This window comes from Manis javanica, chromosome 13, assembly GCF_040802235.1.
Source record: "Manis javanica isolate MJ-LG chromosome 13, MJ_LKY, whole genome shotgun sequence".
Taxonomy (NCBI): Eukaryota; Metazoa; Chordata; class Mammalia; order Pholidota; family Manidae; genus Manis; species Manis javanica.
In genome coordinates this window covers 27,207,495-27,232,285 of record NC_133168.1, presented here as the reverse complement: position 1 = coordinate 27,232,285, position 24,791 = coordinate 27,207,495, and the positions used below count along the sequence as shown (strand labels likewise).

The following is a 24,791-nucleotide window of genomic DNA, read 5'->3' as shown; positions in this document are numbered from 1 at the left end:
CCAGCAAAATCTCCAGACCTAACCAAATTTGAGGTTCCATTCTAAGCCTACAAAATCCACTTATTTTTTATTCATTTATTCATGTATTTATTTAGGTAGCCATTCCTTCATTAATCACTTTTTATCTTTACCATATGCTGTGGCAAAAATAAACAAGATAGAGATAGAGCCCCCCTCCCTATGGACTGCCCATTGTAGTTAAGCTGTTCGACCTACACAAAAAGCATATATTGAGGTATATTATCTTAAGAAAAGTTTGCACATTTTACTACACTGATGGACAGGGACTGCAGTGGGGCATGGGGGGGGACTCAATAATATGCGTGAAAGTAGTAACCACATTGTTTTTCTTGTGAAACCTTCATAGGAATGTATGTCAATGATAACTTAATAAAAAAAAGAGATATAAGTATGCACAGAATGCTTTGACAACATTTTAGAGAGACCGTTTATTTCTCCCAGGGAAAGGAAGGTAGAACCAATAGAAACTGGGAAAAGCTTCACTGAGGAACGATTTGAGTAAGTTCTTGAAAAGTGAGAATGTAGATTTGAAGGACATGCAGGACTGAGGAGAAAACATGAAACTAAGCTTAAAAATGTTTGATGTCAAACTATCAAAATACATGTTTGATAGTGGAGACCATTGCTGAATTTTCTGAAGCTTGTAGATGGGTCAGAATTCTTAACTTTGAAGGTCGCCTGCTTCTCCACACACACAGCTCTTACTTGATCTCTTAACATCTTTTAGCTCTAATTCTTCATATTCTTTCTGCTTCCCCATCCTCCCAGTGTCCTCAAGTTACAACTGAGTAGACAGCAGACATTTACACTTATACAGCTTCTAATTCCTCTCTTCCCCATATACCAAGTTCATGAAATTCAATAAGCAGAATAAGCAGAAGCTACCAGGCACCCTCCTTGATGTTCATTCATTCTTAGACAATGTTCCCCAAGGCAAAGGACTTCTAGAACTTCGTAACAGTCCTTGATACAAGTGTCTTTAAGATTGTCTTTATTGTTGCTGAGTGAGAGCTTCTATTTTGTTTGAAAAACATATGGTTCAATGAATTTTCCCTTGAAATTCATTTCGGCATATTAAGAAAAAGGAATCTGCAAATCCTTCCAATCCATTTCACCAAATACCTTTAAGAAAAATGTGCAGTTTTCCAGAAGCCTAAACAGGCAAGGTTTTTCCCTTCCTGCTATTAATAGAGAAATATTTTATTACAGTTCTGTAAACAGAGCCAAATTGAAAAAATTGCATTTAAATGATGTTAGGGTTTCCAAAGAAAACCACAAAACAAACTCAGTTAAGGCGATAATGCATCCTTGTTGTACCTTGGCACAGGAGCAGGCATTTTGCAGTGACCATCTGGGATATGTAACATCATAATAGGGGCAAGGGCACCAACTCAGAGAGGCTAAGAAGCAACACTTTTGTGTGTGCCAACTATGATATATTGCAATATGAAAGCTTTTTCCAGGAAACCAACATTTCAACTTTTATAAGGCATTTGAAAACACCAAAAGTTTTTTTAACTGCTATACTTCAGATGTCTAAAATAATGCCTCACAGATAGATGCTCAATAAATATTTTTTGATTGAATAAATATTGAAAGTGCCAAGCTTTTTCTGTAGTAATAAAAATTCCTTGTTGCTTTGGGGTCCTTTTACCCTTCCTTTAAAACACTGAAGGATGTATAATTATTTACCCAAGAACATTTCAAGAGTGTTGGGAGGAGCGGTAATTTATCAAGTACTTTTAAATTTGTAGACCCCAAAACCATTTTAAAATGCACTTCTGTTACTACTATCTCTACTAAGAATGTGAAAAGGCAGATTTTAAAAGTTCATCAAAATGTCTTGGCTCTCTCACCAAAAGCATGAGCAACAACAAAAATATAAGTAGATGAAGTAGATCTCTTTAAAATTAAAAATTTTGTGATGCAAAGAACATCATCAATAAACTTAAAACACAAGTCACCAGATGGGAGAAAATATTTGCAAATCATATCTGCTGGGGCTAGTATCCAGACTATATAAAGATCTCTTAGATCTCAAAAATTAAGACAACCCAATTAAAAAATGGATGAAGGATCTGAATAGGTATTTCTCTAAAGAAGATATACAAATGACAAATAAAGCACAGGAAAAGATGCTCAACATCACTCATAGTCAGGGAAATGCAAACCAAAACCACAGTGAGATACACCTAGGATGGCTATAATCAAAAAGGCTGATAGTAACTGTCAGAAAGGATTTGGAAAGATCCGAACCTCATGCATTGCTGGTAAGGATATAGATTGCTACAACCACCTTGAAAAATAGTCTGGAAGTCCCACAAAACATTACAACATGGCTCAACAATTTCGTTCCTAGTCACATACCCGAAAGAAATGAAAACACATATCCACAGAAAAACTTGTACACCAATGTGTTTAGCAACATTATTCATAACAGCCAAAAGAATGAAACAACTGAAATGTGTCCATCAGCTGATGAATGGATAAATGCAATGTGGTATGTACTTACAATGGGATGCTATTCAGAAATAAAAAGAAATTAAATACTGAGACATGAAAGAACACAAATGAACCTTGAAAACATTATGCTAAGTGAAAGAAGACAGTCACAAAGGCCCATATATCGTGTGATTCCCTTTGCAAGATATAGGTAAATCCAGTCCCAAATGGGCAAATCTATGACAGAAAGTAGATTAGCAATAGCCTAAGACTTTGAAATAAAGAAAGGGCGGGGGAAAAAAGTGAAGGTGCCTGTCAATGGTCATGGAGTTGTGGGCAGGGTGATGAAGATGTTCTGAACTTTATTACGGTGATGGTTGCACAGCTCTGAATATACTAAAAACCACCGTATTATTCACTTTAGGTGAATTGTATGGTTTGTTAATTATATCTTAAAGCTATGATTTAGAAAATGTATTGGCCTTATTATGAATTATTCTAGTGGCTTGTAGTTTAATATAACTTAAACATGGACATAGTGTGTGTAAGCTGACCTAACCCTGTATAAACCCAACGAATTGCAGGTAAATCAACTATTTCATATTATTGGATCTGAGTCAGTGTGAAAAAGACCCTTAAAAAATACAAATTACAAGTGTTTTCTTGATGAGGATTTAAATGTATTTTGAGTGGACTTGGGATGATCTCTAGGTATTCTCATAGATGCCGTATCTATTTCAAAGTGACTTTATGCCATGCAGTTAGAAGTATCATCAAAAAGTAGTTTTATTAACATCTTTTTCTGTTCACTATAGAGTCACAAATACATTAAGTTCAGCTTCCTTCAAATACTAACATACTAAATTATGTCCTACATATTATAACTAAATAACATGATAAGGTATGTCATACTTAATTATAACATGTAAAAGATAAATACTAATTTGATGAATTTAAAATAATACTGATGGTGTTATGTTCTTTGTAAAGATACACACACACACACACACACACACACACACACACACAGGCAAATATATATATATAAATTTTTTTTCCAAAGGATGTATTTTAACAGAACTATTTCCTACTATTAAGCTGAATATTGTTTATATGTAAGGTCATATGAACTTGAAATTGAAAGGAATAGTAAAGATGCTAATCCTAGTCACCCCTTTTACACACAAATAAACTGAGTCCTGACGGGTTATGTTTTTGTCCAAAATCATGTTTGGGAAACCCTCTGAAACCAAGTTTCTAATTCCCAAGGAAATATGTTCTAACCATACCAAAATTGCAAAGAAAGGAAATTTGTTTTTGACATAGATGGATACTAACTTTTTATTTACTGGATGTGTCTGTACTTAGCTGTTCATTTCCATCACTGATGTTTTTAAGCTTTGAGCTCCTAAAAGGTTGTAGTCATATATGTCTACTTACATGTTCACACATTCAACCTTACCCTCCACTTATCTGTGCACTAGTTTTAAAGAATGGTCATTAATGAGATTAAAACACTATGCAGTAATGATTTAATACCCAATGGAAGGCTTAAGAAAACTTCCATAGAGATGAGTCAATACATTCCCCAGGAGGAAATCCACAATGGTTACACTTTGAAATAAAGGGTTCTTTACAAACCTGTCTAATTAGACAGCATCGGGGTAGCATCTGCCAACTCTACCATGACTCCTAAAAGAAGCTCATGACATGATTATTTTTAATGGCTTTACACCAGGTTTGGTTAGAGCTCCCTCTTCCCAAGGTAAACTTTTCCTCCCTATCCCAATCTTCCCAGAATTGCCTTACTCCAAGAATTACTCTTTTCTTTTAATCAGACCTCCGAATGTTTTGTTTATCTCCAAAGCTTTTGTTAATCTATTTCACTGCTGATAGGTTTAAATCTGGGGAGGGATGCCTTGAGAGGAATTCACAATTTAAAAGTGAGGTTCCTTTTGCTCAAAATGTCATTAATTGATATAAAGAATGAGTGTGATCCTTTGCTATGTCAGTACCACTGTGCCTCAGCCTCTTCTGCGAGCCACCGAAGTCTCCTGACCCCCTACATTCCAGAAATCAGGGGTCAGCAACTGGGTGCCCTGCTTGTGAAAAGCTGTTGACCTCTGGGAGGGAGCTTGTATGGAACCGAGTGTTAATTTTCAAAATGTGGCTGGTTTTGAAACAGCAGCAACCTCATCTCATCACAAGTCCCTGGAATGTTTCCTAGTCAAGGGGTCTAGAAATGATCTGTCATCACTGGTCAGTGGTACAAGCATCTCATTTTTGTATCCTTGCCCTGCTCCCCTGGACCTGAAACAAAACATACCATTCTGCCCTTCTCTTTTCACATTTAAATTTTCATGTGCTCAACATTTGTCAGAGCTTCACCTTCAATGACATGACTAGGGCACCAAGAAATTATGTTTAACACATGAGAAATGAATACCAGGCCCATTTCTCCATGCCTTATAATCAAAAGCTACAAAATCTGTGTTTGGAGTAGATATATGCGTGCTTATTCTTGCAACAACATTTTATAGACACTTGAAATGATTACCCTCCAAAGTCATAACCGGGTTTAGTAAAACACTTTAATATATAATTTCTAAAGCACTTTTTAAATAAAATACAGATATATAATAATAATTATCAATGCATGTATGTCATTTAATATAATGATAAAAAGCTAGTCTTTGAAGTGACATAGTGATTAATATTTACAGTAAAACGTAAAGGACACAGCATCTGTACAATACTGCTAAATCTAAAAAAGGATTAAAAAATTCTACTAGTATTGTGCTGTCATCTCAAATTACCAACAGCAAGAAGGAAAATGCTCTCCTTATTAACAGATATGGGTACAGATCATTTCTTTCCAGGTTTTCTCAAGATGGAAAACCCTCCTATTCTCCTTGAATTATACCAAGGATGAACGAACTCCTAAGGACTTTTCCCAAATTTCTGTCAAGCTATTATTACCATATACAAACATCTTATACAGGTCTACCTATTAGAAATATTTCATGTCCCTTCATGCTAATCTTAAATTTAAAAATTAATACTAATTTGATGAACAGTTACAGAACCCACAAGGAAATTTATCAGTATCTATAAACAGAGACACATCCTGTGCAAATGCTATTCATATAGTAATCTCTCCTAAATACCTAACAGCCACGCTGTTTTAAGCAAATTCTACCCTTTCCCCATCTGAACTAAGGTTGAGTTTAAACAATTCTCTGTGGCACTGCTTTAGCTTGGTAAGTATGTGAAATGTAGTGAGTCATTGGAGACACATTAATTTCTCAGCAGGTACATGGTAACGCTCCTCATCATGCATTCTTAGCCTTTCCTATTCACTCTTAGCGTGCCATCAAAGTTACTTGTTTCGAAATCCTAAACCATGTATACATTGGATGGATTTTTAAAAAATTAATGTTGTTTTCATTTTTCCAGTTTTAAGGTTAAAAATGCTGTTGAGGTTAAAAGTTTTATAGCTCCATTATCATTAGTATCTTCCTCCTTCGTCCTTCAAGAGGGCCTTTATAATAATGGGCTTTGGCCTTTGCACCACAACCCCAAAAGACAGATTGCTGGAGATAACCCCCTGAAATTCCTTACAGCGTTATTAACACCAAGAAGCCCTAGAATCTGTTTCCGGAAATACTCAGAGGGACAAGGTTAAGGAAGGGGGAGGTTTCAATTTGTAGGAGTTACCAGACATAAACAAGCAGCACAAATGCCTTTTTCCTTACGTACAGACCGTGGGTCAGAAAGCAAGATGGAAAAATAGGCTGAATGAAAAAATCTCACTACGAAAAAATAAGGGATAGTAACAACATTATTCCCCTTGATTTAAAGAGACAGCCATTTTTCTCACTGGAATCAAAAAATTTGAGGTGGATTTATTTTCTTTTTACCATTCCATTCATATCATATACTCCCTCCCTAGTGAAAACTGGAATTTAAAAATATTTATAGAACTTTCTTTAACAGTCTACTTGATAAGCTAAATAAAAGGAGCAAAAAAATCCCCAAATACTGAAAATTTATCCTCTGCAGATGAATAAGCACTTCTATATGCCCAATGGAAATGAAATGAAAAAAATGACAAACTTTTCCTCCACCTTAAGAAAATAATTATTATGGGTTATGGATTTTTTACAGAACCGAGGTCATCTAATATCTGTGATAAATAAAAGAAAGGAGGAACACAAAGCTAATCCTTCACTACTATAAAATACCTCAGAAATAATGCTAAGACCTCTCACACTGTGCCCAAGAATAGCAGAAATCACAGGACCCCGTATGCTGGTTACTGCTGGTTATCCAAACTTGAGTATGACACTGTGTAGAGTGTTTTTCTGATGAATTAAGTTATAAATCTTAGTCTAGTCAGTATTATTGCTAAGTTTTAAGTTTGCTGTTTGGTTTTTAAGAGAGTCTGAGAACTTTGATGAAACAAAGATTTACGCCATTACTCTGTGCAACTAGATGAACCTGGGGAGAAAAGAGCAGGATGTGGTTAACTTGACGTGCTGTGTATAGTATACAGATGCACCACAGATAATTCAGCGTGAGAAAGTCAAATAACTCAGCGAGCCTTCATTTTCTATCATGTGTACATTTTACAAGCTACTGATAGTTTCTTTTCATACTGCTTGCAAGAAAAAGCAGCAAGAAAATGCATTAGAACGATTAGAATGTCATTTAACTTAAAGGCTTCTGCAGACCATATGTGCCGACACTTGAGATGATGACAGAGTTAAGCTTCCTAGGGTCCTAGAGTCAAAGAAACTCTGCTGACCCCCGCTGCTAAGCAGGTGCATGCCTTCCACAGAGGGCAACATCTGCCGATCGGTCATGGTCCCACTCGGGGAGGACCCCAAGAAACTTCCTTGAGAAGAAACAATTTTCTCAGGACTGGCAGCCAATTTGGGGGATGTGGAGAAGTTATATCCATACAAGGCACAGGGACTGTGCAACCGGAAGGTGTTATAGGAACCCTGATGGGTCTGGTTAGTAGTGAAGGCGTTGCTGGACGGTGAGGGCATGATGTACTGGAGCTGCGGAGACATCCCCGAAATCTGCATGGACAAGCTGGTCTGAGGGCAGCTGAAGGCATCCCCGTCAGTGCCACCCATGGACATGTTCACGGAAGTGCTGCTGCTCACGCCCACGTGAGAGGGAGTCCTGGGCGGGGCGAAGGTCTCGCCGGTCTGGCTGGTGAGCCTGTTGTAGGTCTCGGCCAAGGAGGTGCCGTATCGGTTGAGGGTGAGGCTGGCGCGGGCACAGGCAGAGTAGTCAGCTGGGGCCAGGCTACACAGCTGGCTGGTGTTGGGCCCCAGATGGAAGGCAGGTGAGGAGCAAGGTGAGTCGGACAAGAGATGAGGGTGGGTGGCAGGCACGCCCCTCCCAGAACCTTGGAGTAAGGGGGAGGAACTTATATTTCCTATAAAAGAAGTTGAAAGGTTAAGAGCAACGTCCACAGCCATCTTTTCCACTCAATTTTGTAAAAATGAGCTAGACACAGCTTGTTACAAGGGCAGTGACAGAGGTGAAAGAAGATGGTCTCGGTTGTCAAGGAATTATAGTTTAATTGAATTCAGACTGGAATATTTTAAACACAGATTCTCTCAATGTATTTTTTTCAAAGCAAATTATCCCCCCAGGGAATAAATTTTTTTTTTTTCCAGGAGATATCAGGATACTACCAGATAGAATTTCATTCACTTCTTCGGTTAGCTTTCTCAAAGTTTTCTCATTTACTATAATAAATATTATAAATACTGACTCTGCAACTTTATAAAATATAAATTTCATCTTACTCTATATTTGTTCCAAAAAGAGTAGCCATCACCTCTCTTGTACCCACATTTTACCCTCTCTTTCAGCAGAGCTTGCTCAGGATCAATATATTTTCTTGCCAAGAAAAAAGAGGGAACTCACAGGAAAGCCAAGCTGGCAAAGGACTCATCCTGCCACAGACATATCTGCAGCTCCCCACAGAAAGAGGTGTGCACCAGTGACTATGCCAAGCCTGGCTCCCACAATAAAGCAATAGTCTAGAACTTCAAAGATCTCTTTTCCAACCAGAAAACAGGTTGCTGAATCACATGCTAACATAAGAGCAGAGGGCCAGCAAATAAATAGTCCTGTGAAATAGAGAGGGAGGTCAACCCTGCCTGCAAATAACAGTGGTAGTGCGGGTGATTCCCCCTCTCTGGATCTGCTGGCAGATTGATGTTTGCAAACTTGACAGAATTTAGGGGGAGAGGAGAATTCCAATGGGCAGGACAGGCTGTAAAACCTTCATTGCTCTAGTGACAGTGTTTTATACAGCTTCTCAAAATAATCTAAAAGCCCAATCCAACCAATGATAATTGTCTAAAACCCAGCAGGCTAAATTCTCACTGGGGTGCTGGGCAGGATCAGGCATAAAAAGGCTGAGTGCGGAAGTGGGCTGGGAGGCCTACCTACCGAGCAGAGAAGGAAGGGTCATCTCTTTCCGGGCAGCTCCCTCTGAGGAAACACCAGTCCTGGGCTTGTGGGAAATACTCAGAGGTGAGCCCAGGGAAGTCTGCTGGAGTGTGCCTGACCTTCCATCATAAATCCAACAGGAGAACCCTGCCTAGAGGCAATTCTGCCAAAGAAAGAAAAAAGAGAAGCTGGCTAGAAAGAGTGCACTGGGACCGGCATCTGCACTTTCTTGTGAGGGGCACCAGGCATCAGGGCCCACTAATCCACCTCTAATTTTTACAAGAGATTTCGGGTGAGGTGAAGGTCATGAAATACATGAACAGCCTAAAATATACAAAATTTAACCAACAACCACACAGCCACTTTTCCTGGACCATATCCACGCCACACAGGAAAGATATGAATCCTGTAATAGGAGGATGCTGATGAAGAGGTTGCCACTACAGATGGAATAATGCCTTGAGCATTTTTTCAGTGCCTGAGCTTCTAGGCGGGAACTGGCTGTAGATAGGGCCCAGGAAACCTTGTGATTTACCTTGCTTGGGAATTCCAGGAATATCTTCAAAAGTGAGAGTCCGTAGTGAAGGTCTCCAGAATGCGTATGACTCCACAAGAGCTTCCAAACCCATTCTGAACGGAGGGGTCAGGATGGGGGGAGACAAAAGAAGCCTAGTTAGGAGCAGCTTGTCAGGAGCGTTCACCAGTAATAAGCAACGCAGAAGACAATGCTGGAGTCGACAGCGGCCCCAACCCAGGCAGGTGAGGAGATTGGCACAGGCAGAAAGAAATGCTTCGGAAATGGGCTACCATTCTTTCACCAGTAGCACAGAGGGATGGGAGCCACCCGAGATGCCCAAGATGTCCTGCAAATGTCCTGAGAAATCTAAACTGATCTCAGAGGATAAAAATCTGTTCCTTTGTGCCGAAGAGCTAAGGTAACAATCGTGCAGCTAAGGTAACAATCGTGCATCCGAGTGGATGTGAGTCCAAGGCTCTGCTGTGATCTGGGACACACCCTTCCTCCCCCTGTTACCTTACTTCTCCCTCTGATGAGGAAAGCTTTGCTAAGAAGTATGGCCTTGTAAAGCCACATCTTTTCTAAGAGGCATTTCTGCCCATCAGTTGTTGCCTCAGCAGCCAGCCTAGAAGAGTGTTCATCCAGAAAACACTGACATCTTTTTCAGGGGCACCATCTCCCTGACACCCAGGGCAGCTAGGATGGCTCTCCTTCCAGCAACAGGGCATTCAGGGTGGGCAGCCCTGGCCTCTCAGCCCAGTGTGTGGGATAATGCAGGAAGGTGATCTCACAGGGTGGTATAATAGGCAGAGCTAGCACTGGCATCAAACATTATTTTAAAGCTCCTATATACACTTAATGAATGGATACTGAAAGAGTCAGGGTAAGTTGGTTATGGACTATTTAAATGATTCAGTCTTCCCCTTCTTATATCAGATAACTAAGTCCTCTAGGTTCTGAAAATGGGGCCCTTCACTCAACCAGCCCATGCTCAACTTTTCCCTCAATTGCCTTAGCCATAAGCAATTTATTAAAGTAGATAACATTATGCTTTTCATGAAACATATAGCTCCACTGTAGGAAATGCTTGTTTTCTGAGTGTCAGACAATACTCAGACATCTCTTGGGATCATTAGATACAGTTTTATTTAATACAGATAATCTGTATTTAATGTGGACGTTAAAGAAAGGGCTTATCTTTAATAGCTTAGACTAAGCTTGCTGCCTCCTCTGGACTCCTTGCAACCCCAAGTGATGACCTGTGAGTTAGGACTAGAGGAGGTTCCCCCCAAGTCATACCACCTACACAGCATGGAGAAAGCTTTCTGAACACCCATGTCAAGTGATGTGTGCAGATAAAACCTTCTCACATCAGCTGCCCTTCTATTCCAAAGCTTCACACTCTGAATGTGCTTCCTTAGAGTGTTCAGAGTACAGACTATTAATTTGTTGATTCTGTCATGACTCCGTGAGGAGCACGGCTACCCCATCTTAGCGACAGAAGGAGACAGCTATCTGTGTATGAGTGGGCGGTGTGTGTGCATTCCCAGGCTTGCATGTATGAACCATTCTCACATGAATCTGGCCTGATTCACCCTGAGTCAAAAGTTCAGCAAGGTGCTATTCTGAGAGCACTTTAAAGAGCTGTCACAAGCCCCACAAGGCTAGTCCCTGGCTGCCAAAGGGAAGAGCAGCTCACAGAGGGGGCCTGCATAGGCCTTTCCTGGGCTGTACTGAGAGTGAAGGGAGGAATCTGGCTTCAGAGTTGAGAGTGTGCCACGAAGAGGACTACTGAGTAGTAAGGATACTGGACTGGGGAGTCAGGAGAACTGGGCTGTGACTGCAACTCATTAAAACTTACTGTGTAATCTTAAGTAAATGTCTTAACCTCCCTGGACTTCAGTTTCTCACAAAGTAGAATAAAAAAGCACTGCATCCTCTCCTAACTCTAAAGTTATTTCCTACTAAGTGATTTTTCCCAAACCAGATATCATAACTGTGGTTGACTACAAGCCAATCCAAGATTACTCTACTCAGTAATATTTTATGTACATTAAAATACTAATTTGGGGCAGTTTGGCAGCCAGGTCAATTCCAAAACCCCACATAGCCTGCAAGTTGCATTTTATGTTTAACTAATGAATGATAGGTGCTCTTTAGCTGATTACTCTACATTTAGCCTGCACTAAGTTTTTACGACTTTGTAGAAACAAGCTGTTTTGAATGCTAGGACACAATTTTTTACAAAAATGCTTTTTCATTACCACATAGATGAGTTTAAGTTATCATAGTTTTAAATATTAAGAATACTAAAGTGGTCATGGAGTGGTCTCAATGGGTGTTTATTAAGAGGTAATTAATGAGCATTCACTAGGCTTAGAAATTTATTAACTGTAGAGATGAACATTATTTGCTAAGGTAGTATAAACTTTATTATGCTTCATATACAAATCCATAGACTAAATTCTTGGAGAGAAGTTATTATCATCACAAACATATAACCCTTAAGCATTAAGGAGATGCTCTGAAGGTGATGTATCTACAAGTGATCTGATTTGGAGCTATTGATATTTTTCCTGAGGCTGTTGTTTCACACTGGAAGTTCCAGAAAGGATTTCAGATATTTTGCAGGAAACAGTTATAAAATATTTATTAGCTGAATCTGGACTTTTTAAAAAAGGCCTTCATTTTCCCCAGTAATGGAGACTTTTCACATCTAGTTAAAGAAAAGATAAAAGGCACCTCCTGCAGGAGTGTAGCCAAGGCGATAATTTATACAAGATGCCTTTGAACAATTTCCACATTTTATCACCACCCTAATTTATGCTATCAAACGGCTAAGTTTATTTAGTAAAATGGTTATGTTTTTCCTGAAGTATTTAAAGAGAAGAAATTTCTGTACCTTCCTGAGTAAAAAATTTTATAGGGTCAAACCTAAAGCCTAACTGAAGAATGAAACTATTCTCAGCACATAAATTCTCTTTCACAAATGTCTTGCAGGAGAGCTTTTAAGGTCTGAAGCTACTGATTCCTATAAAATAGGCTGTAGGACCATAAATAGCCAGGAAAGGATAATTTTTAATTAAAGCAAATTGTTTTATAAAGTTTAAAAAAATCACAAGTCTATGTTAATTTCTTTTCCTGATTAATTCATTTATTTCACATATGGGGAAAAGTAGAATTTATATTAAAAAGCAATAGCACAACAGAACCAGGGATATTAAAGAAATACATTGAACTTTTTCTCAAGGGCTTTCTTCTTTATCAATATATAAAAAAAATCACCCCTTCCCCCAAGCCCCTATCACCAGTGAACCCTCTAAGTCTTACTTATAACTTAGCCTCTTTTTTTAAGAAAAATGATATATTAAGTTATAAATCTTTAAAGCTGACCAGATTCTTTCTTCCCCATATAAGGGTATTCTGCATTCATCAATGGATAATATTAAAATCAGATTTTTTTAATGGGAAATGTTGATTTATAGATATTCAACATTCCAAAATGAGCACCGAAAAGCTTATCTACAACAACCAGGAAAAGTAATTAAAATGAGAAAAAACCCTATTTCTTTCACTAACAGGCAAGCTATGTACAGGCTCACTATGTTTTTCTTGTACTAAGATATTGTTCAAATGCAAAGTTTAAATTTTAAATTTTAACAGAATTTAAGAAGTGTTAAAATCCAATTCATTATTTTCTGTATGTCCATTGAAAACTAAATTTTAGAGTCAGGAAAGAAATAGTTGCAAACACTATGGATGCCCTTCCTATATATTCCCGAGACAGCCAAAGGGAAGGAAAAAAATCGTATCAAACCCAACATTTTGACCTCATGATACCAAACAAAAGACTAAATAGTTTATCTTCACAAATGCCACCGATTTTTTTACTGACCAAATTTTAAAAACCAGATGCCTTTTCATTATGCTGATGTTTCTAGAATTCTTCCTGGAAATTTGTCATACACAACTTACCACACGCTTCTACTTGTAAGTTTATTTATTATTATTGTCTGCCCAAAATATACATTTAAAAGTATTTTTAAATTTATTGCTTTGAAAAAGAACCAGCCGAGTAGAAGCAGCACCATCCCCCAGTGTCAAGAGCAGTGAGGTCTTCCCCAGAGCAATCCTGCAGGACAGCCTGGACGTGGTTCCTGCTACGACTCTCCCAGTGTTCCTGCTGCTCTCCTGGTTCCTTATCTACTCTCCAAGCTTCAGGGATGCCCTCTAAGAGTTTCAGTGAGTTTTAATACATGTATTCTACACTTTAAAAATATAACAAACTGGAAGTAATTGAAGACTTAAGTGGATAAATAATGTTGGGTTATACCCAGAACGACAGGAAGATTCCATCAAAGTATTTGTCAAGGAAAAAAGGAATCATTCCAAAGGCTGCTTTACCTCACAGTGACCATTTCAGTTACCTAATTATTCAATTTTCAGAAACTCCTCTGAAAAGCAAATCTAACCAGGAGCTAATGAAACAGAACAAAAGCCAAGCAAGTTTTTCCTCTCCACACTGATATACACACCTAAAAACAGTAATTTCAATACAGCCAACAACGTGTAGTAGGTATACCTGCAAATCTTTCTACAGGGTGAAGAATTTCAGAGGGAAACCCTGTTATTAATTAGTCTTGTTGACCACCTCGACTAGGTTAAAGGCTACTCTACTTTCAATGCATTTGACTCCTCACATTGCATGGCGTTTAAAAGTCATTGCACATGAAGATGAAATCAAGTCTGCAAACACTTGAGTGTATTCTAAGTAAAGGTCTCTGTTGACACAGACCCTGCCCAACTTAATCAGAGGAAAGAACTAAAAGTCTGGACTATGACCTGATTGTTTTCTCTCTACAATTTTAAATGAAATTATCCCTAAAATAAGTTAATCAGGGATTTTGAGTTCATGTAGACACAGCCTATCAATACCAAGTTTTCAAAGAGTATTAGAATAATTTCTGGAGTAAAGTAATAAAAATTTCTCAAATACTTCCCTTTAAAAACAAAATGTTTTAAAAACATTTAAGTCAGAGCCTTACCCTGAAAAGGCATCTGGAGAACATTAGTCTATTATTACTCTCTATTACTAGCAACAGTTATTTTAGAAAATGTTGCACCAAGCTGTATTGGAATAGAATTATATCAATAAACTCAAGAACCTTTGGCACACGGAACTGGGTGATCTGCTTTTTGATAAAAGTAATAGAGTGGAATTCATTCTTGTAGCTCTCTCACTTAGTACAAATACCATAAATAATGACACAGAAAAAATAAACAAGTGTGTGGCTGTCAGCAGAGCCGAGACATATTTGGAAAATAAAGAACAACAGCTCTCTTGGCAATGGGGAGCAGTTTCATAGTCTAGTTGGGGGAACAAGAGACTCCATCATATTCAGAAGACAGAATCAATAGATAGCTATGACATCATAAGCAAATCCTAAACCAAGAACAAATTCAGAGAGGATATTCAGTTGGGATATTGCTGCCCCTAGGCCTGCAGGAAAGACTTCCTCCAGGCCCTGTGAGAGGCAGCGTGCACTACACTCCCTGACAACTGTTTCCACCCAGCGTCACACATCAAACTCACCTTGAGAATGGGCAGGCCACAACACTACTCCCAAAAATAAGTTACATCCATGGCCCAACACTATTAAACAAGTCTAAATCCTCTTCAGAAATTATCTCCAAACCACATCAGCAAATTCAACTGTTTCTTTTGTAATGGAAAATCCACAATACAAAATCAAATATATTTATCACAGGGTGTTCCTCACTAAGACTTACCTGTTCCTTCCAGAGTCTCGGAAGCCTTTGGCAAATGGATTCCTATCTATCTTCAGACGAGTTATCTGCAGAACAGGAAAAATAAACCACGTCAAATCACATTATAAATGTCAAGTAAGGTCATTACAAAGAAATGATGGAAGAAGTACAAGTTATTCCAAAATTAACTCAGCAGATTCTATTGTGCTCCTCCACCCTATTTCCCAGGTATTTTATTATCTTAGCAGCAAAGCTAGAAGAAAATCTCAGAAATCATCCAGACATTCATCTACTTTGAAAAACATTCCCCATCTCTATTCAAGCTCTGTAAATAAAGTTTGTTTTGCTTTTAATAACCCTAGAGATGGATATTCGGATGGTCTACTGAGGAGCTGTCCTTTTTTTGATAATCTCTCTGAACTAAAGTTCTTCCTTTTAACTCTGTGACATGGTTTAATACTGTTTCTCTTGCAATAGTGGTGATGGGAAACAGCTAATATCCAACGTCTGCTTCACAGCCATTTCTAAGCCTCAGTGTTAAGCAACTATGTATTCTTTTCTTCAGAATTACATGATATATAGTCCTTTAAATGTTCTGCCTCTATATTTTACTTTGTCTCTCCTTGAATCATCTTTATGGCTTTCATCTGAAAGTTTTATGCTTTCCTCTTTTATCTGTGCAGTCCTGATCTGGTCAGAGCACTACAGTGAATGTCTAACCAGAGGTAACCACTACTTGAAGGTTCTAATGGGATTAAATCTCAGGCATGTAGTTGAAGTAAATGATGCGTTAATTTTAACTACAGCTCTAATTTGTTGACTAAGAACCAGCTTTTTGACCACTAGAACCCCAAGTTTTAGGAGGGAAAAATTGTACAAATTATCTAGTCTCCATTATAAACAATTTTTTTGATATACATTTTGAAATTGACACTGATTTAGTTACACGCATCTTAAAATTGACACTAATAAACAACATCCGGTCTATTTCTTAACAGAGCTCTACTTTGCCTAGAGGAACTTACAGCCTATTTCTAAGAAGCACATCATGCTTTGTTTTCTGTGTTTATTGTCTTTGTGGAATCTATAAAGTTAATGAATATACTTCTGACTGTACCATTTTGGCTAAGTACAAATGAACACTGTTGGATAACACTAAGGCAAAGAAAGACATCTTTGAAGTCTTCTCCAGTTTCCTTATATTTCCTGTGTGCACTCTCAGCCATCCTCTAATTAGTAGTACAACACCTAGGATACATATGTTCCATAGGATATTGCTTACTATGTGGATAAAACTACATTATATATAAGGGAAATAATGGAAGGCTTTGCCAATTAATTCACCATATCTGCCACTTTGTCATTGAATGAATTATTTATTTATAACTTACTATAGCTCAATTCTGTGTTCACTTAAATACATTTAAATAGCATTAAATAATTTAAATGTTCATGTAAAATAGTATTTTTAAAAGAGTTCAGACTTACAGAGTGGTGTCTTGTCAAAATAGATATATCATGATTACTATAATTTTACTACTGACATTACATCTATTGAATGCATACCATTCATGTTATACCAAGAGTTTTATGCATATTATTTCACTTAATTCTCATAGCAACTTACAATAGTTACTATCTCAATATTATGTTTTCTTTTAAACTAAGGCTTAAGTTTCCTACAATGATAAGGTTACTTGGTGGTAGAACTGGGCTGGGAGCTCATGCTGTTAACCATTAGGCTAGGCTCCTTCCCAATTTTCCATAAGTTCTTCAAAATAGTAGCTGGGAAATTAGAAAATAAACATGATTGTTTTTTATCATTATCAACTTCCCTTCTAATTTTTCCACCCTCTAATAATTGATTTGTCAACATTTGCTAATTGGTATTAGTTACCAACCAACATATACCGAAAGCCCACTAAATCTTATTTATTGTATCACAGAGGCTGGGAGAAAATACACGTTTAAAACAGTTAATTTGTGTGTGTTAGAGAGACAGAGAAACAAGATGGACTGGGTTGTTCCAAAGATAGTAAATACCTCTTTTCTCCTTATGCATTATATTTTTCCTAAAAATAAAAAATCATCATCTGTACTCAACATACTTTAAGAATTATTATTTAATTATCGCCAGCCTTCCTAAAAGTTAATTTCATCTTCCTTCCTAAAAGCCTAAATAAAAGCATGGCAATATGCATGTGAAAGGACAGGACAGCTTTGGCTGTGGGACTGGCTTCTTCTCCACACAGAGGAGAGCAGGTGAATCTCTCAACCTTAAAGGAGGACACCTGGGACAGGATCTGAATCTCCTAAGAAGCCTTAAAAAAACAGAAACCACAACAGAGAGATTAAAAGCCTTAAAATTTTAACTGAGATGTATACAAATCTACAGAGAAGTGGAGACCTTAAGTAATTCTGCTGACCATTGGAATTTATTTTTAAATCTACCCACAAACCACATCAGCCTCCACTACATTGCTATTTCTTATGAAAACCATACAGAATTGTGTGGATTGAATAATTGCCTGTATTCAATTCTCTACCTACTTGACACAACTTCTATAATAAAGATATATATATATATATATATGCTTGCCATACAGAGAGAAATATTTCACCTTTCAAATTATTTCTTATTTTATGAAAGGGTCACAACCACAATTGCTAATCTTTCAGACTATAAGCATATCCATCACCCTCTATTACAAAAATAGCATATCTTGAAAGAAATAGCTCTTTTAGTATATATACCAAAATGACTACATAGGATGAATGCTTCTGAAATACTGTGTATAATACATGCACTATAGTTTCAAAATGAGCAAACAAATCCCATGTTCTATGATACAATTCACTTTTCATATTCTACATGTCTACAAGGCAATTTGCATGGTTTCTAATTTTAATTATGACATCATGATTCACCATCTCAAAATGGAGAGTAAACATACACTGTGGTATGAGACACATTCTTGCTTAACAAAATCCTCACTAGAGTGGCCTTACTTGGGAAATCATGGATAAAGTATTGTTATTACAATATATGTGCTCTGAACATCACATATTGCAAATGCCTTATGACAATTCATAACATTTAGATACAGTGAAAAGGAGAGCTAGCTTTCTATATACACCAGAAATGAAAAAGTCCAGGAAGATGCCAATTCTGAGAACAATACCTGCTGATTCCGATAGGCAGCAACAGTTGTGAAGACAGTTTCCGGAAAGGAGAATGCTTTCACTCCTTCCCCAGATGGAACAGGCTTGACGGGAGAGAGATCATCTCCACAATCTTTATGGACGACATGGACCCGCAGTTGATATTTGTGAATAGAATGAAGAATAATCTATGGCAAGGAAAGAAAAGCCAAATTTATCAAGAACTTCTGCCCAATATCAGCAGCATGACTAAGCGTTTAATGTGTAAAATCCCAGTTGGAAGTGAAGATTTTCAAGAATGCAGAAGCACTAATTAAATAAAAATATAATCAAAATTAGAGAGAGAAAGTTAGGAAGTTATTCATAAAATATGCATCAAAACACACACCAAAAAGGAAAAAGAAAACCTGAAATTTTAAGTATAACCAGGTTCTGCCTTAAAGTGGCTCACAGAGTCTCTGGTCTGCCAGGAGAGCCCAGGGTCTGTGGCCACATCACAATAAGGTTTCTCAAACCCAGATGCCTGGGGATAGAAAACTTGGAGCCCTCAGATACTACTAGAACTGGAAAATATGGTTCAACTCACTTCTACCCAATGATCCTACTTCTGAGAATTTATCTGAAGGAAATAATCCAAATACAGAAAAGCATTTTGTGTACAAAGATATACAGTATACTATTTATGACAATGGAAAAACTCTAAACTACTTACATGAGTAGTTGGTTGGGTGAGTGAAAATCCACACAATGGATACATGTTATTAAGCCATTATTAATGCTATTTGAACACAATGAAATGCTTCTTTTCAAATCTTAAATGACAAAAAAGGATTCAAGTTGTTAATAAGCTTAGCACAACTACATAAAAATAGACATTAAAAGGGACCCATACAATTATATGAACAGTGATCATCTTGGATAGGATTGCTGGTGACTATTTTCTTCTTTATATGTTTTATACTTTCAAGGTTGAGAAGGTGGGGTAAAGAAATAGCCTCATTTAACAGGATTTTCTATTTGCTGCAGAGAGTCCATATTTAGGTATTCATTAATGAATTTAGTTAACAAACCTGTATGTTTCCTGAGCTACATGATTTGAATCCAGGTTCTCGGGTGTTAGGAATTTGAAGGGGAGCTGCTTCCACAAAAGTGTTGGAAACACACAGTGGTTGACCTGCCTCATGTCTTTTAGGATGCAGGCAGTTTAGTAAGCCAAACTCAGAATCTGTGAGCAGCCCAGAAAACAAAGAGCCTATATCTGAACAATGGGTTTGCTGCCACAAGGAGAAGTCTTTACCCTCTGGCAGTAACCGGTGCTATAGTCAGTTTTGTTTTGTAAACCCTAAAGTTTTCTTTTTATCAATGGAAGAAATGCCTGGATAGCAGATCTAATAACAGTGCTTGATGGGAAGGCAGCATAAGTATGAGAAAAGGATAAGAGGGGACAACAGTTCTCATCTTCACCTGCAGACACATGCACAAATCTTCAATCCTTGTAAGTTTCTTTCCAAGTCTAAGAAAGGACAGAATTTCAGTAACCTAATAGTGGCTCACAAAATCCACTTGAAGGGTTACAATCAGAGGTTTTTCAAATCAATACAATTATAAAAGAAAGTAGAAAAAAAAGAGTGCGCTCCTCAGAGTAAGGACAGGTACCATTTTACAAAACACTGTTTTCTCTGTTAGTGTGTGCATGCGTAACTAGATCATAACATAGGATGTATGTCTGATTATAAGTCAGGTAAAAAGTCTGAAAAACACACAAACTTTAATTTTAATGATTCCAATGATCAGCAAATTCCAGGGCAAAAGAAAAATTAGAAAAAGCTCCACTATACTAAAGGAATTTCAGAGGACTAGAGCAAACTGACTTGGAATAAAGGAAACAAATTGATTTCGGTTTCTGTTTATTAGTCAATGAAAAGTAGGTTCTTGTTTTATGAAGTCTTCGTTCTCTCAAGCAGACTTCTACATACAGCTTTGTACATTTAATTTTATCTGTTTATATACTTACCTAATTTCCAAAATAAATTTAGAAGGGGTATATTGGAGTGGGATACAGAAATGACTGATGCCTGCTTATGTTTGCCCATTAAGAAACAACTGCCAATAGAAATCTAGAGTATTCAAGCAAAATAATGTATTTTCAAGATTATCTATAGGAACTTAATATATGCCTAGAAATTTTTAAAGAATGCTAAACAAGCCTCAGTTCTTCCTTATAAAATAACACTATTTGAATTTTAATGAACTATCAAAATTACAATGACGAGTGGTCAATAGTATTTCGCTTACTTAACAGAACAAGTAAAACCAGAAGAAACACTGCATTGGAAACAAGGAAACCACAACAATAATGCCCATTACACACACACACACACAAACACACACACACACACACACACACACACGCACGCACACACAAACACACACACACACACGGCAAGGTCCCAAGTAAAGGAGCTTCTATCCTCCCGGGACTTGGGGCCTGCCATGGTGGCATTTCTGGCGACCTGGTTCGCAAAGCATTAAAGCACTGACAGAGAAGCAGGAGATGAGAGAGAGAGATGTGCTCTTCTCATAGGGTTTTGAGAGTGCTTCACTGCAGAGTCATGACTGACTAAGTCGCTGGCCATTGCTGATTCAACCTCCAGCCCTCATCACTTTCCTCTTCCTTCCTTGGGGACTTGGGGCTGGAAGATCCCACCCTCGAACCACAAGCCTGGTGCCCAGGCAACCAACCTCTACCCTAGGCTAGGGCCCCAAAGCCTCTGCACTAACCTAACAAGACACCCATTGGATCGTTATAGCTGAGAAGGATTCTCAGGAACTGCGGATGAATAGCAAAAATACCTAGGAAATAAACAAAATATTAGCAAACCAAATTCAAAAATACATCAAGAGGATCAAACACCATGATCAAGTGGAATTCATCCCAGTGATGCAAGGATGGTAACAACATTCGAAAATCCATACACACCATCCACCACATAAACAGAAAGAAAGAACAAAACCACAAACTCCACAGATGCTGAAAAAGCAATCGACAAAATTCAACATCCATTCACGATAAAAACCCTCAACAAAATGGGTATACAGGGCAAGTACCTCAACGTAACAAAGGCCACACATGATAAACCCACAGCCAACATCATACTGAACAGCGAGAGGCTGGAAGCTGTTCCTCTGAGATGGGGAACAAGACAGGGATGCCCACTCTCCCCACTGTTATTCAACATAGTACTGGAGGTCCTAGCCACGGCAGTTAGACGAAACAAAGAAATACAAGGAATCCAAACTGGTAAAGAAGAAGCTAAGCGGTCACTATCTGCAGATGACATGATACTGTACATAAAAAAACCCTAAAGACTCCACTCCAAAACTGCTAGAACTGATATCGGAATACAGCAGAGTTGCAGGATACAAAATCAACACGCAGAAATCTGTGGCTTACCTACACACTAACAATGAACCAATAGAAAGGGAAATCAGGAAAACAGTTCCATTCCCAATTGCATCAAAAAGAATGAAATACCTGCGAATAAACCTAACCAGGGAAGCGAAAGACCTATACCCTGAACACTGTAAGACACTCTTTGAGAGAAATTCAAGAGGACACTAACGAATGGAAACTCATCCCACGCTCTTAGCTAGGAAGAATTAAGATCGTCAAAATGGCCATCCTGCCCAAAGCAATCTACAGATTGGGTGCAGTCCCTGTCAAATTACCAACAGCATTCTTCCGCAAACTGGAACAAACAGTTCCAAAATTCATATGGAAACACCACAGATCCCGAATAGCCAAAGCAACCCTGAGAAGGAAGAAGAAAGTGTGTCTGTGTGTGTGTTGGGTGGGCGCGGTGTCTCGCTCCCCAACATCAAGCTCTACTACAAAGCCACAGTCATCAAGACAGTTTGCTACTGGCACTAGAACAGAGCCACAGACCGCCGGAACAGAATAGAGACTCCAGACATTAACCCAAACATATGTGGTCAATTGCTATAATGTACGGCAGACAGGGACATACAATGGGGAAATGACACTCTCTTCAACAGATGGTGCTGGCAAAACTGGACAGCTACACATAAGAGAATGAAACTGGATCACTGTCTAACCCCACACAGAAAGGTAAATTCAAAATGGATCCAAGACCTGAATCTGAGTCATGAAACCATAAAACTCTCAGAGAAAAACATAGGCACAAATCTCCTGGACATAAGCATGAGCGACCTCTTCAAGAACATACCTCCCCGGGCAAGGAAAACAAAAGCAAAAAAGAACTGGTGGGACTACATCAAGTCGAAAAGCTTCCGTACAGCAAAGGACACCATCAATAGAACAAAAAGGTACCCTACAGTATATGCGAGAATATATTCATAAATGACAGATCCGATAAAGGGTCGACATCCAAAATATATAAGGAGCTCACGCACCTCCACACACGATAAAAACAAATAATCCGATCAAAAAATGGGCAGAGGATCTGAACAGACACTTCTCCAAAGAAGAAATTCAGGTGGCCAACAGGCACATGAAAAGATGCTCCACATCGCTAATCATCAGAGACATGCAAATTAAAACCACCATGAGATATCACCTCACACCAGTCAGGACGTCCACCATCGGGAAGACACACAACAACAGATGTTGGCGAGGATGTGGAGAAAGGGGAACCCTCCGACACTGCTGGTGGGAATGTAAATCTCAGTTCAACCATTGTGGAAAGCAGTATGGAGGTTCCCCAAAAAGCTCAAAAGAGAAATACCATTTGACCCAGGAATTCAACTCCCAGCAATTTACCCTAAGAATGCAGGAGCCCAGTTTGAAAAAGACAGATGCACCCCTGTGTTTGTCGCAGCGCTATTAACAATAGCCAAGAAATGGAAGCAACCTAAGTGTCCATCAGCAGATGAATGGATAAAGAAGACGTGGTACATATTATAAACAATGGAATATCATTCAGCCTTAGGAAGAAAACAAATCCTACCGTTGGCAACAACACGGATGGAGCTAGACGGTATTATTACCATGCTCAGTGAAATAAGCCAGGCGGAGAAAGACAAGTGCCAAGTGACTTCACTCATATGTGGAGTGTAAGAACAAAGAGAAACTGAAGGAAGAAAACAGCAGCAGAATCACAGAACCCAAGAATGGACAAACAGTTACCAAAGGGAAAGGGACTGGGGAGGATGGGTGGGAAGGGAGGGATAAGGGTGGGGAAAAAGAAAGGGGGCCTTACGATTATTAGCATGTATAATGTGGGGCGGGGGGGGGTGCGCATAGGGAGAGGGAGGACTGTGCAACACAGAGAAGACAAGTAGTGATTCTACAGCATCTTACTACACCGATGGACAGTGACTGTCACGGGGTTTGTGGGGGGGACTTGGTGAAGGGGGGAGTCTAGAAAACATAATGCTCTTCATATAACTGTAGATTAATGGTAACAAAATGAATAAACATAAAAAAATAAAAGTAAGAAAATAAAAAGTGTTTCCCAGTTTACTGTGTTGTGTGACTCGTATACCAGACACAGGCCCCAACATGAGACCAAAGAGAAAATCTGGGCTGCCAGGCTCAGTCAGAACGTGGCATGTAGCTATGCTGAAACCTGGTGGTCCCTGACCTACGCTTCCTGGGAAGCGAAGAAAGAACCTGCCTACTAGCTAGAAAGGGAAGTCACGCGGACGGTCCCCTCCCTCGGAATCTGTCACCCGCCTGGCTGGCCATGGCGGAGAAAGCATGTCTGGCTCCAGGCCTCCCAGAGAAGACGGGAAGGCCCGGGGCGAAGGCGGGCGGCGCCCCGGCCTCAGGGACCGCGGGGACGCAGCATTGGCCGCCGCACCCCGGGTGCTGAGCGCGTGCAGAGCCCACACGCGGGCGGGCCTAGCTCTGACAGACGCGGGCACTGCGGCCCTGAACGGTCTGCATGGCGGTCTCGCTGGCCCAAACACCTGCACGGCCCTCGGCGGGCAGTCCCGGGGGCTAGGGACTCTACTGCGGTTGGCGTTGGGGCCACACCCTGTGACACTGGGCCACGGTCTCCTCTGGGTGGGGCTGGTGTGCTCACGGCAGTGGGGGCTCCGTGACGCATCCCCCCCTGAATGACATCACGGTTGCCCGGGCGACGGCTCTGTGATGCGTCCCCTGGTTGACCTATCAGAGGCTGCCCTAGCTGGGCAGCTCAGGGTGCGCCCGGCCTGAGAAGGAGTTGGAAGCTCTCCCTAGCTTCGTACCCTATGCTCATGCCTGCCTCAAACGAAGGACCTATGGACACCATGCCGCTGGGGCGGGACTCTGACGCGGAGGGCGAGCCTATGAACACCACGCTGCCCCCGTGGGCCGCCGGCCTGGGACCGGACTCTGACACGGAGGGCAAGCCTATAGATACCACGCCGACCC

At 39.3% G+C, this 24,791-nt stretch overlaps 1 protein-coding gene across 4 annotated transcripts in view; it reads right to left on the bottom strand.

The window, feature by feature from the left end:
- Positions 1-5,035: 5,035 nt before the first annotated feature.
- Positions 5,036-24,791, bottom strand: part of LOC140845360 (T-box transcription factor TBX18-like) — a 74,894-nt gene continuing 55,138 nt past the window's right edge. For 3 of the 4 annotated variants that reach the window (XM_073219366.1, XM_073219367.1, XM_073219368.1), the window contains 4 exons: positions 18,412-18,579; positions 15,251-15,315; positions 9,479-9,573; positions 5,036-7,915 (listed from right to left, as the gene is read on the bottom strand). In XM_073219366.1, the coding sequence (XP_073075467.1) occupies positions 7,179-7,915; positions 9,479-9,573; positions 15,251-15,315; positions 18,412-18,579 (1,065 nt within the window). In that variant the 3' untranslated portion in view covers positions 5,036-7,178. Of the gene's footprint in view, positions 7,916-9,478; positions 9,574-15,250; positions 15,316-18,411; positions 18,580-19,103; positions 19,204-24,791 lie in introns of all 4 variants that reach the window. The other variant, XM_073219369.1, reaches the window with a different exon arrangement.